General features: G+C 41.8%; 1 protein-coding gene across 1 annotated transcript; it reads left to right on the forward strand.

The window, feature by feature from the left end:
* Positions 1-159: 159 nt before the first annotated feature.
* Positions 160-8,752, forward strand: LOC134189325 (uncharacterized). The gene is made up of 10 exons (XM_062657556.1): positions 160-371; positions 752-845; positions 907-1,021; positions 1,092-1,169; positions 3,564-3,640; positions 3,701-3,753; positions 4,824-4,866; positions 5,807-5,878; positions 5,985-6,127; positions 8,388-8,752. The coding sequence occupies exons 1-10, from the start codon at positions 336-338 to the stop codon at positions 8,511-8,513; spliced, it is 837 nt and encodes a 278-aa protein (XP_062513540.1). The 5' UTR covers positions 160-335; the 3' UTR covers positions 8,514-8,752.
* Positions 8,753-18,651: the final 9,899 nt, after the last annotated feature.

Consider the following 18,651-nt stretch of genomic DNA (forward strand, 5'->3'; position numbering starts at 1 on the left):
ACATTTTATCAACAGTAGTGGCTGGTAGGCAATTTCACGCAATAATATATTCTATTTTAAGATATCTAAATTTATTAATCTGTGGTAGATGAAATCACTTGTCACGTGCGATGATGGCATACCGTCACGTGATAATTTAATGACGTAATGGAAGTCACGAGATCGATTGTCCGAGTTTGTGGTAGTCGCCTCAGATTTAGCTCTTCGCACTGAACGTCGGAATCGTCACAGGTGGCATCAAGAAGACAACAGGCAATCGAGTAGCACTTCAGCTGCATCGTATAAGCGTTTACTAGTGTTCACATCAGCGTGCAAGAAAGGCGAACGAAGGAAAGATGGACTTTGCATCACACTCTGACTCAATGCGAAAGGTGAGGGACTTTGTCAGTTAGACTGTTGGTTTATATCATGTCTCCTGTTCACCGTTTCTGTTGGCGTTTTGATTCTCGCTTTTGCGCTGGTCGTGATATCGTACGCTCGATTTTTGTGTCCTAGCGTCAGCAATTGCTTTGCCATCTGGCTTCAGGTACTGGTCGCATGCATCAGGTGTTCTCTCAACATTGCAATGAGGTTCCTTGGTAGAGGGTACAAACTTTTGGGTACTTCTATTAGAGCACGTCTGTGTAGTAGAGAAATGCCTGTAAACCGCGGATTTTGTTGTTTCCAAGCAGCGTCCATCTTGGCTTGCAATCAGCGTCTATGTAGAGCAATATGTAACTAGGCAGGTAAACGGCAGTTGTGGTGTTTGCAGGTGGCCACTGAAGTTGCCTCTCTTCTTCACAGCGGCGGCCACGAGGAAATTTTCACGAGTGTTTTCCCCGGTCATTCCGGCTCACTAACGTCAGGTAGAAAGCGAGGACAACGTCGCTTCTTTTGTAGTTTACGTTATTCACTACCGGATTTTAGCGTCTGTCGTAAATCGAGTGAAGGAGTCAAGCAGGACATTATTCTTGACACTCATGCAGGAAAGATTACAGAGATACGTTACAAGTGAGGAGGAAGCGACGAAAGAGAGAATTAGGTTTGCTGCGTGCACGGTAGCTTGTCGTGTGTGTCTTTGGTGTTTGCATGAAGGTCATGTCTTACTGCAGGATATTTAAAGAGCAACAGGAGGCTATACTTGGATTGAAGAAGACGAGGGTGGAGAGAGTCAAAGATGCTCTAGCAAGGTTGGAGAATGAAATGGAAATTAAGATTTTTGCATATATTGCATGTACATACATAGTAATTTGAAACAAAGGAAATGATCTATTTGAAGACTAAACGTTGCTAGATGTTTTATACTAGGCACCTGAACTGGACATGAATGAATAAACAGTGAAGGTGTAGCCCATGTGAATGTCTTATGGTTAGAGTTCCTCAGTCCCTGACACCTGTTGTGTCTACTGCCATTGTATGTGTGTTCATGGTCTGTGATCAGGGTCTGTACTCCCAAGATAACAAATTTGGGACTCTTCTCTCTCAAGTTCATTAATCGTAAATCATTGAGTGTTATATCCATTGTTTGAAGCTAGACTTGTGTTGTGTGTTAGGGTGCGTTTCTTTTACCTAATCCAGCCAATCCAGATTAGATAGATTAGCTAATCCAGCTCATTCAGCTAATCCAGGTGATACGCAGATTAGACAGATTAACTAATCAATCTAATCTGGATTAGGTAAAAGAAATGCACCCTTAGTCTTCTTGTGGAGTCACTCATGCAGTAGTCTTTATAGTATCTGTCTTTCTGCTTGTTGCATGTCTTACACCAATTCAGCCAATGTTGTCGGAATTTCATTACATAATATAGGTGAAAGTATTTATACAATGTATGAATAATACGCATAAGTATAAGGTTTATAACACTCTTTCAACATCAGCAACCATATAGATGCTTTGCTGTCTTTTAAAAGATAATTGATTATCAGAGTTTGTAAAATCATGAGACTTAATTCAAAGATTGGCATAGGTAACTACAGGGACTGTGGCAAATGAGTGTTATGCACCAAGCTGTAGCAATTACGTTATTTGCTTCTTATAGCTGTCACCTGTTTGCTCATGCAGCTTTTTGTGAAAGGCCAGTCGAATGATATGTGCAAGACCAATACATGATGAGCAGATTAATATAGTCTCACAAGCCAGGGTGTTCCGTGCAGTTGCTGAACTAAACGTGCGTGAATCACACAAGGAGGAGTTTTTTGTCACGTGCATTTAGTTCAATGACTACACAGAAGAGCCTGGCTTGCAAGGCTACAATTAATACACAAAAGAGGCCGGTGTACACTGTAGATTTAATATGACTTTGGAGCTAAAGTTTATAGAGACTGAACATTGATTTCATAGAACATGTGTTGTAGGTGGGAGCTCAGCTGCTAGGCTGTCCTGGCCTATGTGTGATTGTGTTTATGCAAGAATGCATGTTCTGTGGCATAGCCAGGCATGTTTTCACATTGCCATAAAAGTCCTTTTTCTTGGATGTTGCTCCTTCTTTATGATGAAAAATCCATTCTCTGTATTAATTAAGGTAAGGGTGGAAAGGCTAAATCAAATATTTTTACGTTTTCTGAGTCTTTGGATGACTATATTTGTATGCTTAGCATGTTGTCCATTTCTATACTTGGACATCGAGGCAAAAATTATCCTTTGCACTAGTACGAAACCCTTCTTTCAAAACTGTGGCGATGCTCCTGTTTGTCCTTATGGTAGTTTCCACTTATTTGATGTTTAACTATTCGTGTCATAGGAGAATGAAGAAACTAAATTTAGTTTGACAGGTACTGTGAAGTAGTACAAATGTAGTATACATTGTAATTCATAACTGCTACAGTGTCCATAGACTATCATTGTATATGTAGTAATGTAGTAATGTCACAAAATATGTAGTTCAGATTAGAATTTTAAGGTTGCGATGATTTGTTAATTAACCTGCTAACAGTGGTCATAGCTTGACATTGAAGTTTAAGTTTTTGTTAAGTTAGTTAAGTGGCAACTTTTTTGTGCAAATGAGATGGGTACATGCATGACCATAGGAACACTGAACAATTCATCTTCTTCAATGAATGCAGGGTTTTTCCACACAGTATGGATAAGAATGTGTACATTAGCTGCATGTGGTGCATCACATGTTTATGGCACTGGAGTACTCAATACTGCAAAACAAAACTATTTCTTTGGGCATTGTTTTCTTGGGGCTATTCATTTGCATGTTTGTTAGTCTAGTGTGTATCAGTATCATTGGATTGTCTACAGCTTTCAACTAGAGAGTAAGCGACATCGATTGTTGTACACACTAAGCTTACTGTTTAATAGGACATATGTGGAGACGTTTTGTGATGTGTGTGTGCAAAGTTAAACGTGTTTACGATGGTAAATCGCTTGTTATATTTGTTAATATTAAATGATCATTATATAGTCAGGATTTACAGTATGTTATGGTCTACATTGTTTTTCTCTGTGTATGTGATAGAGGAAAGTTTTGTGTGCTTTTGATAGTCTAGTAATTTATTTCATAATGTTTATAGGTATATTGATGTGTAAGGTAGATCATTCGTAGGTGCACACTGCATGTTACTTTTCCTGGTTCTAGACTGGCTGGTCAGTTATCAAGTGAGACTGATGCTCAAGCACAGCAAATTCAGGATTCTATGAGCACTTTACATCAAGGTAGGCAACGAATGTCATCTTGACATCTGTATAATCTTATGGTCAAATGGCTTTGTCTAGAATATGACGAATCGCAAACAGATGGCAATCATGAAGCAACACAGGAACATATGGTGGGTGTGGAACAAAGCCTTATAGGGAAAAACGGTTGGAGTGGGAGGGATGTTCATCTGTCTTGAAAATGCAATTTGGTGTGGCGACAGTTTGTATTAGTACAAAGCTGTTATGCTTGACCAAGACTTAAAACTAGACACTGCAGGACAGTGCTGTGCCGTTGCTTATTTGTTTAAATATATTGGATCTAAATACACATATTCAGGTGTTTGATATAATGAAACTAATTAATTAAGGGAAGATGTGTAAGTTCAGGGCAGATGAAAATGGGAGTTGTCACCTTTGCCATACTTCCTGGAACAATGCTGTAATCGCTGGTAGGGATTCTTTGTTATGTAGTAGGCTTTTAAACTTTTGATGCTGACATTCGTATGATTAGCTTGCTGTGTTGCCTTGGCATGTGCATTTGCAGCAAGTGGTTACAGTGTGTGTGTGTGTGTGTGTGTGTGTGTGTGTGTGTGTGTGTGTGTGTGTGTGTGTGTGTGTGTGTGTGTGTGTGTGTGTGTGTGTGTGTGGGTGCGTGTGTATGTGTGTGTGTGTGTGTGTGTGTGTGTGTGTGTGTGTGTGTGTGTGTGTGTGTGTGTGTGCGTGTGTATGTGTGTGCGTGTGCACCAGTGTGTGTGTGTGTGTGTGTGTGTGTGTGTGTGTGTGTGTATGCCAGTGTGTGTGTGTGTGTGTGTGTGTGTGCCAGTGTGTGTGTGTGTGTGTGTGTGTGTGTGTGTGTGTGTGTGTGTGTGTGTGCATGCGAGTGTGTGTGTGTGTGTGTGTGTGTGTGTGTGTGTGTGTGTGTGTGTGTGTGCACCAGTGTGTGTGCGTGTGTGTGCCAGTGTGTGTGTGTGTGTGTGTGTGTGTGTGTGTGTGTGTGTGTGCGTGTGTGTCAGCATGTGTGTGTGCAATGAGGCTTGCACCACACAGGTGCTTTCATTGCTTACTTAAGGACATGCTGCTCTTTGTACTGAAATATTCTGTTCATTGCATGTGAATTTATCTTAATCGTGTCTTTGTTTATTGCTCTACTATTTTGTAATTTCTTGTGTTTTCTGTGTTAATTAATGTCTTTTCTCATTAGGTAAATCATGGAGTAGATGTGGATTCAGGAAAATCAGATGATGGTTAGTACTTCTTTAATGTTAGGGTTTGGCTATCTTATGTAATGCTTAGGCCTTCTATGTTAAGATACTGTCATTGATGAATAGTAGGAACTCTTTTGCTGCTTGTCCTGTACACCATGTCCATTCCAACTTCTGTTGACTAAAAATTTTCAGATGTGAGCTGCAAGAAAGCTGTAGATTTTTTGTAGAGTTTTCTTGGCCAGATTTAGTTTGCTCTTGGATAAAATCATAGAAGTAGAGGATTAATAAATTGGAGAATTCAAAGAAATTGAGGATGCTGAGCATGGCATTTGGGCAATTTGAGTGTTTAAAGATTTATAGATCTTGTTAATGATCAACAAGGATTTTGTGTAGAACCGTGCATAGGACTGATTGTGTAACATCACACTTGTTGTTCTCTCATTTGCATGATTTCAAAAAAATTTTCCTCGAAAAGTTATAGAATAATAGAAACAGTTTTTGGGGCCTTGAAATTGCTGTATGTCCAGGCTTTGTCTTTGCACATGCACACGAAACATTGTCAAAATGGCGGCTAGACAGAAGTCCACACCTCAAGATGGCAACTCAACAAAGAAGCGAGCGACTTCTCTTCTGAAGTACGGCTTCTGCTTTCAAACCAAAATGCCAGTACCACTTACCGTGTGATATACTGCTGCTGTAGAGAGTCAACTGGCAGAGAACTTTTGCTGCGGTATTGTGCTGAGTGTCATTGAGAGGTCACTGGATCTTGTTGGTGGCCGAAAAATATTTAAATCTAGAAATGACTAATATTGCACATTGAGACCTCAAAAAATTCAAAATTATTTTTGGAGTCTCAAAAAGTCTTAATCTTGAAAACGTTAGAAAGAGTAGGGTACCTACTTGCCACTATTTGGACACTGTACTACCAGAAAATGAGTGCAAAGTTGCATTTTGCAATTTAGATTAATTTTTTGCCTAGGTTTATTTGATTTGGATGATTTTGACAGCGATCACGCAGATGGAGATTCGGATGGGTATCAAACAGATGAAGGTGTGCTCTTTCTCAAACGATTTGAGTCTTTCCGTGTTATCTATTTCATTCACTTTGCTATCTCGACATCAGTGAGCGGTATACTTCATTGTACTTTTGTCTGTAGATGGCAGCATTGTTGATTCTGGTATGGAGATGAGACGTCCAAGCAACGACTCTCATGAGCAGCAATTACTTGCAACGAGTGTGCCTATATCAATGCCGGCATTTTCTGGAGGTCATCATAAACAGCAGGACTCAGACAACGAGGTGAGTAATGCTTTAAATATGCTATAATTGAAGTTGAGTTGTACAGAACCTTAGAGCAGCTACATAACATGCAGTGGAATGTTTTTCAAAGTGTTTGCCTCAAGGGTACAAAATCTGATCTATATATAATCTGGCAGTTAATGTTTGTATGACTGTAGACAAATATACTCGTACTACAACATTTAGTGTAATCATGAAACATGATTTACATTTTGTTGAATTTTGCAACCGATTGAAATACATAGGTACAACTGTCAAGACTATTCAGCAACGTTTATCGTCCGACAATTTGTAGCCAGAAAGCAGTCTTACTAGAAGCTTTGTGTCATGTAGTGGGCATTAGAAGTTGTCACTTGCTCCAAGAGGTTGATGGGAGGTTGATGATAAGCATAGAGGGCAGGTATACAACTTGACAGTTAATTAAGCGTAACTACTATGATTCCTAGAAATCTTCGAATCCTTTTTAAAGGCCGATCAGACATTGAACCTGGAAATGTGACCAGATTATATTATGAAGTAGTAGTGACATATTGCATGCAGTATCAACCCTTAGGTCAGACCAATAAAATTTCGTGATGCTCAGATTTGTCGATTCAATTTGAGGTTGACCGAAGTAAGAATACAATTTGATGTGCGCATGTGCAATAATGATATTATGCATATTGTGAAAGGGCTTAGAACATAGATCCTGTGAGTTTGTGTCATGACTCTGCAAGTGTTAACAGTGTATGTGGTGCAGCGACTGTTTCCATGTTCTGCTCGTTATCGGTGTCGTTTGTTTTTGTGTTCATTTTGGTGTCCCATGTTTGTAGACAGTACAGTGAGAACTGTGCATGCTCAAAATGTCACATGATTACTTTTTATTCTATTTTGATCGCTCGATCCGGTTTCATGTCCAACTATTTGAGAATCAAACAATTTAATTGGTCTGGTCTTAGCCCACGAATACATGTAACCTTGAAGTCTGCTGGTAGGTGGTTTGGAACTCATGATTATATATAACGTGATGAGCGATTAGGTAGATAGAGAGTACTGTAGATTTTGTATTGCTGGTATTGTGATTAGGAGCACATGGATAGATTGTGATTGTACAAATATGTGTACTTTGCTAGGAATCACATTTTGTTGTAAAACATGCCTTGGTCGAGCTTGCAGCAACCTTTGAGTCTGTGGTGCTGCACTCTGAGTTCTCTAGCGGTGATCGGTTGTGGTTGTGTATTCAAGGCTATGGAGCGATTTGTTGAGCAAATAAGTTACATTTTGACTTGCACTAAGCCTAAGGTACCGTTGCATGAAGTCTGCTGTTCTAACACCTGAATGGGGGCTCCATGTGACAAACTGCTACCTGTGATGTTTGAAGCCTTGCTGTAGTTTCAATAGAATGGCTATATTCCCTGGAATGTCAGGCAAGGTGAATTTGACATTTCAGACTTGATTCTAAATACTTTGATGCTTGATACCTATTTGCCATATACGTGTATGTTTTCTACCAAAATGCAGTTGTGACAAGATTGCTTCGACAATGGGAAAGGTCAATCGACCACAAAACATTTGGTAATACTGGCATACAGTTGGATGTCAGTTATCCCTCACTTTGTGACCCGACTCTGTTCATAACTCTGAATATTTCTGATACATGACGTTAACTGTCCTGGCTTGCAAACAGGTGTTTCCAAGGCTGCACATGTGCACTCATTAAACCGAATACATTTATACTGAACAACAATGGCACAGACACCCAAACTTGACTGCATTTTAACATTACACATCCATTGCAGTAACAAGACAGACAGAAAACATGTCTATGTTACATATAACATTACAAGAAACAGACAGACAAGAAGCAGACTGACTGACAGACAGACAGACATCACTGCACTCTATAAGGTAATGATGAGAAAGTAGTTGACCAACGATACTAACTTGACATTACACCTTGTTGTGCATGTGCATAACAGTTTACTTTTAGAGGGCGCCGAGGCACTCTGCGTTTGGCTAACTGGCATTCTGATAACTGACACGGACTGTAATGTATTGTGATATGTCTACATTGGATTATCAAGAATGAAGCTGCCCTCAATGCAAAATTTATTTTGTGATGGAGAATGCTCGTTATTACTTTCTACACTTGGGCCTTAACTACTGCTACATGTTAGTATTTATTGAGTTGAATTTTGTGCACCAACAGACAAATAATAGGTAGTCAGTTGTAGAAATGTGGATCTATTAAATATTAAGAGTTTGTGTTATGGATGTTTAGCTTGCCAAAGATATTGGTGCTTCGATCAAGAAGCTCGCTTTGAGTGTTCAAGATTGTAGTGATACATTGTTTGGTGATCTGCCTCGTCCTCGAGTAAACAGTGATGCTGCAAAGCGATGGCATTAGATTGTTGTGTTTATTGTTGTGAAGACGTAGACAGAACTGGTGGTAGATCATATCGTATTTTTGCAAAAACTTCAGAAACTTTGCATTGAATAGAAATTGTCTGATGTAGCTGTTGAACTAGAAAATGCCATGGAGGCTGATACTTCACTTTCTAATTGAATCAGCGTAGCGTAGTGTTTTGAGACTGGTTTACCACTATTCTGTAACAATGCCAGAATAATTATGCCTCGATATGCATGTGCAGCGAAGGCATGTGGTTTATTTTGCCTGTGTGTGTATGTGTGTGTGTGTGTGTGTGTGTGTGTGTGTGTGTGTGTGTGTGTGCGTGCGTGGACGTGTGCGCGTGTGCGTGTGTGAGATTGCCGTACTTGCGCGGTAGACATTAACAAAGTGCTACTACATGTAAGAAGTGATATTGATTCGTGAATTTGCAAAAGATAAGCTTTGTTCTTTGTCAGTGCACATGCTTGCTGTAGATCTATTTACTGCCGTGGATTTTAGCGACAAACATGGGCTTCTTTGGGTAACAATTGACGTTTCCTTGGATTAGAAGTGCTGTTTTTATTTGTTGATTTACAAGGATCAAGATTGATGCGCATGCGCAGAAGTTTAGCTGCCAAATGCCTCACTAAATTTTAATTGAGATAGCGGTCTGAGGCACCCATGCTTTCATTATGGCAACCAGCAACATTGGTGCCTGGTATGGCCGAATTAAAAAATTCAAAACGAGGTTCTTCCTCTTATTCTTCTGCTGATGGGAGTAATGAGTACTTAGATTATGCAGTTTGCTGCGCAAGCGCAGTTGTTGCTAGAGCCGGAAAACATGTCAAGCAAAAAAACGGTACGTCGCGAGTTTTGCTGCCCGCGATGCCAAGCAGTGTTTTTTGCATCTGTGCGTCGCACGTACCAGATCGCATGTTGCTTGAGATGTGGACAAACGAGCCAAGCGGCAAGTCGTCATGAAGGTTACTCAACGTTTGGAGAAAACGGCAAACCCTGGATTGTAGGGGCTAGAATAAAAGCTCCCGAGACCGCCAGACCAAGTATTGCTGGTCCGTGGATGAAGAAAAGAGAATTCCAGAAACGAGATGAGAAGACGTTGCTCTGTTGCTCTTTGCCTTTCTCTGAAGACGATTTTGTTGATATACCAGAAAAATTTCGGCGCTACGATGAAGTGGATGTGGAGATCATACCGGGACCCCTTCGTCGGTGCAGCTGGGACGAGGAGAACATGGAAGCCGAAGAAGAAGACTACCAGCAATTTACTCTATACCAACAAAGTTGGTTTGCCTACTAGCTAGACGGTCTTATTCTGTCTGACATTGGTGTCATCGCTCTGTTTCGCTTCGCAACTCGGAAGCCCTCTAGGTATACTGTGTCCGACAATATCTTTGTCACGGTAGACTGACTAGAAGTATAGTCTGTTGTTGTAATCGAATAGATTTAGCTGCAGTAGCCAGACAAGAACAAAACAGTCTGATCTGTGAAGTTCTGTAAAAGGAGTACCAGGCGCGGATCCAGGATTTCTGAAGAGGGGGTTGCAAATTTTGATAGATCACGCCTACTCTAGTCGACGCATTGTATTGCTAGAGGTGCAAATGCCCAGGCTTCTTACAGCTTAGCTAAAGTAAATGGCAACAACTATGGCAACATATCTGTAGCAATGTGTCATGTTCAATACTCCCTAAATCATCGAAACTGTATATCAGAATCTAACTGCATCATGCATAGACTACTGCTAAATAAATGTTAAGTAAACTACAGTGCAATTATGTCTCTTTCAAAGAAAGACTGTATAAAAAATTTCTGTGGATGATTTTGTACAAACTTCGTCTGCTGGTACCCGCTCTTTGTAATGCATGGCGATAAATGATAGGTGTGCAAGACGCTCCTCTACCATGGTAGACCTTGTATAGTCTTCAGTCTTCTCAGTAGAAAAAGTGACCTCTCTGCTTCGGCACTTGTGATAGGCAGTCTACATGCTATCAATAGCAGACGATGAACATTCGGGTGCAACCGAGAGTCACGGGCTCCCAAGGCCAGGAGAAGGTTAATTGTTGGGTATGGCCTTCTTTCACTCTTGCTCTCTTTTCCTTGCTTCTTCCATTTCCTGGTATTTGCTTTGCCATACTGACTGCCACCTTCCCACTTCACCTCGTAGAGACTTCGGGAATGGATACGAAGATCGGCTTGCCAGTGCATATTCCATCTACGCTTTCCATTGGGTCAACGTCAGAACGAACCAGAAGGGTAAGCACAAGACACAACAAATTAATGTCAATGCTCGGACATTATCTTGCTCACCATTAGATCGTTCGAGCATCTGAAGAAGCAGGGAGTCCAGGAGGGGTATCGCAACGGATCCTTTGTAGTGCTCAATCGGACTCCGACTACCGGTTTCGCTGTAAGTTCGCTTTTCTTTGAAAAGATTCAACAAATCCAATCCTGTCTGCGAGTAGCAGAATGTCGTGATACCAGAAGTCAAAGAGGTTGTATATATCCTGCCTTGTTGCCTCAATTCTTTCAGTTTCGTACTGAGTGAACCATTCCGTACTCAACTGGTCACGAGTCTGGAGTTTCGCTGCCAGATGTCTCGTTTCGTCAAGAATCAGCTTAGTTATTTTAATTAAATACTGGAAATGAGCACAATGCGGCTTCAAGACCTTGTGCTTTAACTCCGAGGCTAACAAAGGGGGTGGGGGGGTTTGCAACCCCACAATCCCTGCCCTAGATCCGCCACTGCAGTACAGAGCCTTGTGTGTATCTCAAAGCAGAATTGAGCGCGACGCACGAACGTCACAGGGTGTCAGGACATGGAACGACTACAACCTCCACCTTACACGTAATGCATTTCTCGGAGAGAAACCTAGCGGAAGCTTGGCACAAGTGGGAGCAACAATTTCGTGTCCAAGCAGCAAAGCTCACGGGGAAAGCAAAAGAAACTCAGACAGCGTTCACGTTGCAGGCCCAGAAGCCCAAGAAATGTACCAAACGCTAGTCTTCCCGCAACCGGGTGAAGGCGAAGACGATCCGCGACAAGACGTAAACGCGATCCTTCGCACATTTCAGAACTATTGCAACCCGAGACGGAACACAGTCTACGAGAGGCATCGATTTTGGTCACACAACCAGGGAGAAGAAGAGAGGATAGGTCAGTGCGTGATCGATTTGAAGACGAGAGCTGTAGCGTGTGAGTTTGGTGAACAGCGAAATCTATCGATACGAGACAAAATGGTGTTCGGGATAAGAGACGAGCGCGTCAAGGAAAGACTACTTCGCGAGCCCAACCTCAGTTTAGAGAAAGTCTTAGACTTGTGTCGAGCGGCAGAAGCGACGAAGCAACAAGTGCAAACCATGACAAAAGAGGAGTAAAAGGCGGAAGAAGTTCACACGCTTAGAAGCAACCGGCAGACACGCAGTAAGCCCACAACACGTGGCATGCCAGGTAAGATGAGCACGCACACACGGCAGTCGTGCAAGTACTGTGGAGGCATTCACCAACCACGACAATGCCCAGCCTATGGAAAGATATTTAGTCGATGCGGCATGCGTAACCATCTGGCAAAGGTGTGCCAACCAGGTCAGAAGAAGCCAGGCCGACGCAATGTCAACACCATGCATGAGGAGCCGCAAGAGGACCATTACTTAGACGAACACGAGGTTTTCGTGGGTCATCTGTTTGTGGGTTATATGCGGGACAGACCAGACTGGACAGAGCAGCTGATGTTGGGCAGACACCTCATCATATTCAAGCTGGACACTGGCGCAAGTGCCAATGTGCTACCGCTCAAAGAGTACAAAGCAATCCTGAAGACCCTATCAGCAAAACAAGGAAATGCAATGAAGACGGGAACCACGAGAAACGTGCTGACCGGAATAGGCGATGGCAAGATCAGGCCAACGGGAATAGTCCAGTTGGACTGCACGTGCAAAGAAACTACGTATCATCTTACATTCTACGTAACGGATGGGGATCTAGCCATTCTTGGAAAGGAATCTTGCGAGAAGCTTGATTTGATACGAAGAGTGGACAGGATCTCAACCACAAGTACACCACAATTGCCAGCAAGAATGATCTCATGAAGTCGTATGCAGACATATTTCAAGAAATAGGGCAATACGCAAGGGAATATCATATCAGGCTGAAACCAGAGGCTAATGCCGTCATACAAACAGCAAGAACCTTTTCCTATGCAAAACAGCAAAAATTAGTAGAGACACTCGGCAGGTTAGAGAACATGGGAATTATAGCCAACGTGGACAGACCCACAGAGTGTGTGAGCAACCTGGTGGTCACTGAGAAGAGAGACGGCAGCATACGAGTGTGTCTGGATCTCCGACCACTGAATAAATCTATCCGAAGAGAGCACCACCATATACCGACCCCAAGCAATGTGCAAGCCAGATTGGCAGGTAAACGATTGTTCACGGTAGTAGACATGATTTGATTCATGCCTCTTGGCATGTAAAGCTGAGCGAAGAATCATCCTACCTATGTACTTTCAATACCTCTTGGGGACGAAAACGCTTCATGAGGATGTCCTTTGGCATATCCTCCGCGAGTAAAGTGCTCTAGCAGGGGAACGATGAAACATTTGGAAATTCGGGATGTATTTGTCATTGCCGATGACCTGATAGTAGCAGGTAAAGATGAAGAGGAGCATGACGACGAGGCATTACACCGAGTACTGAGAAGGGCAAGAGACACCAATGTCAAATTTAGCCTGAACTAACTGCAGTTGAAAATCTCTCAAGTGAATTACATTGGATATGTGATCTCGGAAGAAGGCATCAGACCAGACCCGGAGAAAGTCGCAGCGATTACAAGAATGCCCAAATCAGAAGACAGGAAAGAAGTCGAGAGACTTCTCGGCATGATCTAACCACTGCCGAAAGATCGTACGTGCAAATAGAAAGGAGATGTTGGGTATCACTTACGCATGCCGCAAGTTCCATTTTTATTTAATAAATTTTTAATTCAAATTTTACTTTATATCTATACTAATAGCGTTCCAAAACTGTATTCAAGCAGAAGAACGTTTGACCCATTGTAGATGCTTGGTTAGATTTCAACTTGCCCTTTCCACCTCTACTTGTACCCGAACGACACATGCACTGACATCTTTCTTACGTTTGACTACTCTTGGTACGGATCTTGGAAAAAGACGCATTGGAGGTGCACGATTAATGAGTTACTATATATAGTTTAAAGTTTGTAAGAGTTGATTTAGAATGTACGGGATATGGGCCCACTGCAACGGTATACAAGTTTCCAGAAGTTCGCGAAAGAAAGGGCGTAGATAGACACTCAGTAACAGGGGTTTATAAATATTAATTATATATACCCACCGGCCACACAATCACACCAATTATCATGACTATATACATACAGTTAAATCAAGAATCTGGCAGCATTTTCTAACGAGACACTACCAGAACACAGAAAATTGCACTACGACGTCATGTCACGGACCACAAGCTGTTCTACTAATGTATTAACGTATTTATCTCAAGAATTATCAGACACGCTTACCTAGAAGGGGTTTCCGGGCAACGCGGAAACATGCCTATCTAGCTCCTGAAAGATTTAGAGGTTTGATCCTAAAAATACAAAGAGCTAGTACATCTTTGAAGACTGAGGAAGATCACGATTGTCCTATTTTTATTTTGTTTCGTTTCAGCAACTCTCAAGGACAGGTCAATCCATATTCGGATGTACTACAACGCTTTCAACTTTGATTACATTCTAGACGATGCTGAGCTACTCCAGCAGCTGTGCATGTCATGACAACACGACACTGGCCATCGCATCGATGCATGATATCAAGGATTGCATGTATTCGTAGCAAGATGCAACTCTGAAATGACTTCCATTTCAAATCACTTTAAATGACATTATGTTGAGGAACATAAACGACTGTTGTATTGTTGAATTGGTTGCAAGGGTTTGTGTGTTTGTCCCGCAAGCACAGTTTAGGATACTTTTGTCGCTTTATATCAAATATCTATAAAAGCAAATGGCATGAATTGCTGGAATTTCTAGTTGCTAAGCAGCTTATACACATTTGCCTTCAAACATATTTACACTTGGCTTCAGCAAGTGGCATCACTGCCAGCGGCCCCGTGGCACACGCATGGTTGGCGAGTATCGCAAATAGTATACTGTTCCGCAATTGAACCAGAGCAAGCTAGAGCGAGGCACATGCATTCCCGAGCCCAACTGCAGCGGCATCACTAGCCTTCCATGGCTGGGGAAGCCAAACTGCCAGTTGATATTAGACCTAATTAATTTAGGCCGAGTAAAGGAAACAGTGGCAGAACTTCTTCATATCAAAGATGACCAAATTTCACGTAGATCCTGAGAAGTAAATGACCAAACAGAATCTACTCTGGCGAAAAAAGAACCACGCCCCAAAGTTTTGGAAGGTCCAAAGCTTCGCCATGCCCCGCAATAACACCGCCGCTGGTACTAACAGACACAGTCAGCCAGCCAGCCAACTACAAACATAGTCACAAACCGGCAGTCGTGATTTCACCTCTAAACGTTTTGAGTACGATACGTTTAATTACTCGTCAAGTCTCGTGACTCTGTTAGGTGTCGTTGCTTATCGGCTCGTCTAAACATAGCTGAATTATATAAGGTAAGTTGTTTTTGTGACTTAATAGCTTCAACACAAAATACAGAAATAATAAAATTATTCTAAATTTGAAAGTAGGTGTAATATTATAGCCACTCTTAGCGTGCGCTAGGTTTCACCAACTTTCCTTCTGAGTAGGGCAGGAAAGATGTCACAAATGCGTTGTATTTTTCGCTGTCCGAGTTGCAGCAAAGAGTTTTTGAGATTTATGCCTCACACACCCCGGGCCGTTCGATGCTACAAATGTTGCCAAACAATCCAACCAGCAATACCTCTCAAGTGCAACCGAATTGGTTATGAAGGTGTGAGAAAAGACTGCAATTCTCCAGAAGAGACCGACTACCAAAATATTGAAACAAGTTTATGCAAAGCCCCTCTAGATCTCAGAAACGAGACGCAAAAATGGCCGTCCGTCCGTAAAAAGACTATTCAGAAACAAGACACCAAGACGTCACTCAGTTGTTCCTGGACTTTCTTTGGGGACGACGACGACTACCTTGTTGACATGCCAGAAAAATTTCGGGACTACGATGCAAACGTCGATGTGCAAAATATCCCGAGACGCCTTCGTCGGTCATGTGAGGACGACGAGGACCTCGAAGCGGAGGAAGAAGACTACCAGCAATACGTTTTATACTATCGAAGTTGGCACGCTAAGTGAAAACATACTGGTGTCTTTTTGATAATGTGTCGGTTATGCATAGACTTACTTGATGCGGCATGTAGACTTAGATGATTAATTAATATGCATGCATACATGTAATGATTTGCATATCTTTGGTAAACAATTACCTTACTAGTCTGTATACGTACTTCTTGTCCTTTTGTCTGACACTGATTCGTTAGTCGGTTTCTTCTAAAACTTACAAGTTACGGTTCCTTTCTTAGCTCTACGCCATTATATACAACGGCATATTGATAATGCTTTTTAACAAATGGTAGGCATTGGCATGATGAGAGCGATGGAAAAAGTGAATAGAAACAGTTCTGTCTTTACAGAAAATTCAAATCGGTTAGTAATGGTAACACACACACACACACACACACACACACACACACACACACACACACACACACACACACACACACACACACACACACACACACACACACACACACCACACACAAACACACACACACCATCCATGTTCTACCTTTACTTGACTACTACTAAGGGGTGCAGGTCACATTGTTAGGTCACTTCATATATGTTAGGATTTTATTGTCCTCAACGTAATCTCTGGACTTTGTTCGAATTTTGATTAGAGAACTTCGTATGATTTCTATAACCTTGTTGTGTAAAGTTTTGGTGGCAGTGACAACACAAGAGGATATCGCGGGCTGCTGCTCCATGTTTCTGTCGTTGGTGATTGACAAGACCGGCCTTGTTATGGGCTGTAACAGTGCAACCAGATTGAGTACACTGCAGATCAGTCTGATCTGATACTTGCTTCTCTTCATTTCTTTCCTCCTCTTATCTTTTGAATCTTTCCCATTTCCTCAGCTTCCTCATTCAACTCCGTAATTACAGCATCCACTATGGATCTCCATGCACTTAGCACAATGTTGGGCAATGTGCATCCATTCTTTGTTGAGCTTACACTTCTTCAAATCTCTCATCACAACATCGACCCATCTCAGCTTCTGGCGCCTACAGAACGTTTACCTCTTTCAAACTTGCAAACCAGCAGTTGCCTTGGAATACGATGAGGTTCCATCCTGGCTCCGTGGCCTATCCACCTTAGTCTTCTCTTCCTGATCATTGTTTCCACAGTCTCAATACTTGCCTTAGCCCGATCAGTATTTCTCTGCTTTTCTCTTACTGATATGCCCAAGATGATTCGTAAGCAACGCATGCAGAACTCTGCAGTCTGTTGATGTGCTGAGACAAACGTGTCTAGGCCTCACTGCCATAAAGAAGAGTTGGTATGATAGCTGCCTTGAACATTCTTAGTTTAATAGATTGTTTGATTGATTTCTGATACCAAAAGATTTTACAAATTAAGAGATCTGAAGTTGTTGGATGTTTACAAATTCTTGTACTAATCTCTCTGTCTAATTGACAAGATGATGTGACAAAACTCCTAAGTATTGAAACTTCTCCACAACATCTACAGGCTCATCTGTGCTCTGTAAAGTGACACTTCTTGGAAGTTGGTTAATTGTTGGTTGCTAGTAATGCCTAGAATTTGTCTTTTGGACACTGATGCAAAGGCCCATTTGGTTGCAGCTCAGATCTAGATTTAGTAACATCTCTTCCAACTCATCCATAGAGTTGCTGAGCAGACACATGTCATCTGCATACTCAAGATCTGGGATCAAGGCTTGATCTCTTATCTGCTATCTGCTCCCCACTAGCTCAGCTTGTGTTGAACAAGATGTTAATTCCATTCCCAGGGTGCTGCTGTAAAGACATGTTATTAACTGCATCAAAAAATAGGTTAAACAATATGGGTGTCAACACATCACCCTTTCACACCACTTCCAATACAAATCGATTTGGAGACTTTGCCATATGCTCTCACATTCAGCTCCACTGGTGTTTTATGGAGAGCCTTCGAGATGTTCAGTATCTTGAGTGGCAAGCCATAAATCAATTCTAGAGACTGAGTCTTATGCTTTCTTTAGGTCCACAAAACAAAATAAGAGTGGTTCGTGAAATTCACGTGCACTTTCCATCAACATGCGTAGTGAAAACAACTGGTCTGCACAGCCTCGCTCTTTCTTAAAACCACATTGATTCTCCCTTAACAACGTGTTGAAAGTTTCCTTAATTCTATTCAGAAGAACCCTGCAATACTGAGTAGGGCGATGCCCCTGGATTCGAAGTTGTCACAATCATCATAATAATATTAATTACTCATCGTATGCAGAGGAACAAATTAATTGTGTTCTCCAATTAGCAGGTACTTCTTCACTGAGCCATACTTGCTGTGATAGCCAATTGAGCCATTGAACCATGCTATTTCCACCAAGCTTGAAGAGCTCAGCAGTAATCTCATCTGCTCCTGGTGTTTTGTTACACCTCAGCTGGCTGATAGATTCTGCAATGTCCTCACGCGTAGGAGGTCTAGATAACACAGCATTCTCTCCCTCTCACAACCACCTTCAATACCATCATCAACCTCTACTGTCTTTTACATTGCCTGAAATGACCTCAGACACTGCTGATTTTATGTTCAACACTGATTTGAAATGTTGACGCCACCTTTTCAACTTAGTCTGTGTCTTATTAACAAACCTAGTTTGACCATCCGCTGCTTTCAAGGTTGAATTTGTCTTTATTTTTGATTCAATATTACTTGTCTAGCCAGAGCTATCGATCCCATAATACAGTCCCCTTGCAATGGCACACGATCAATGTACTATAGAAATAAAAAAAGCAGTACAGTGCAAACTCTTCGCGTGCCATAGCTCTTAGTCTGAGGCAGCTTGAATGTAAGAAGTTAGTGACTAGTCAGTCAGAGCCAATTACAAGATAAGAGCGTGAGAAGGAGACT

This window comes from Corticium candelabrum, chromosome 13 (genome assembly GCF_963422355.1).
Source record: "Corticium candelabrum chromosome 13, ooCorCand1.1, whole genome shotgun sequence".
NCBI lineage: Eukaryota > Metazoa > Porifera > Homoscleromorpha > Homosclerophorida > Plakinidae > Corticium > Corticium candelabrum.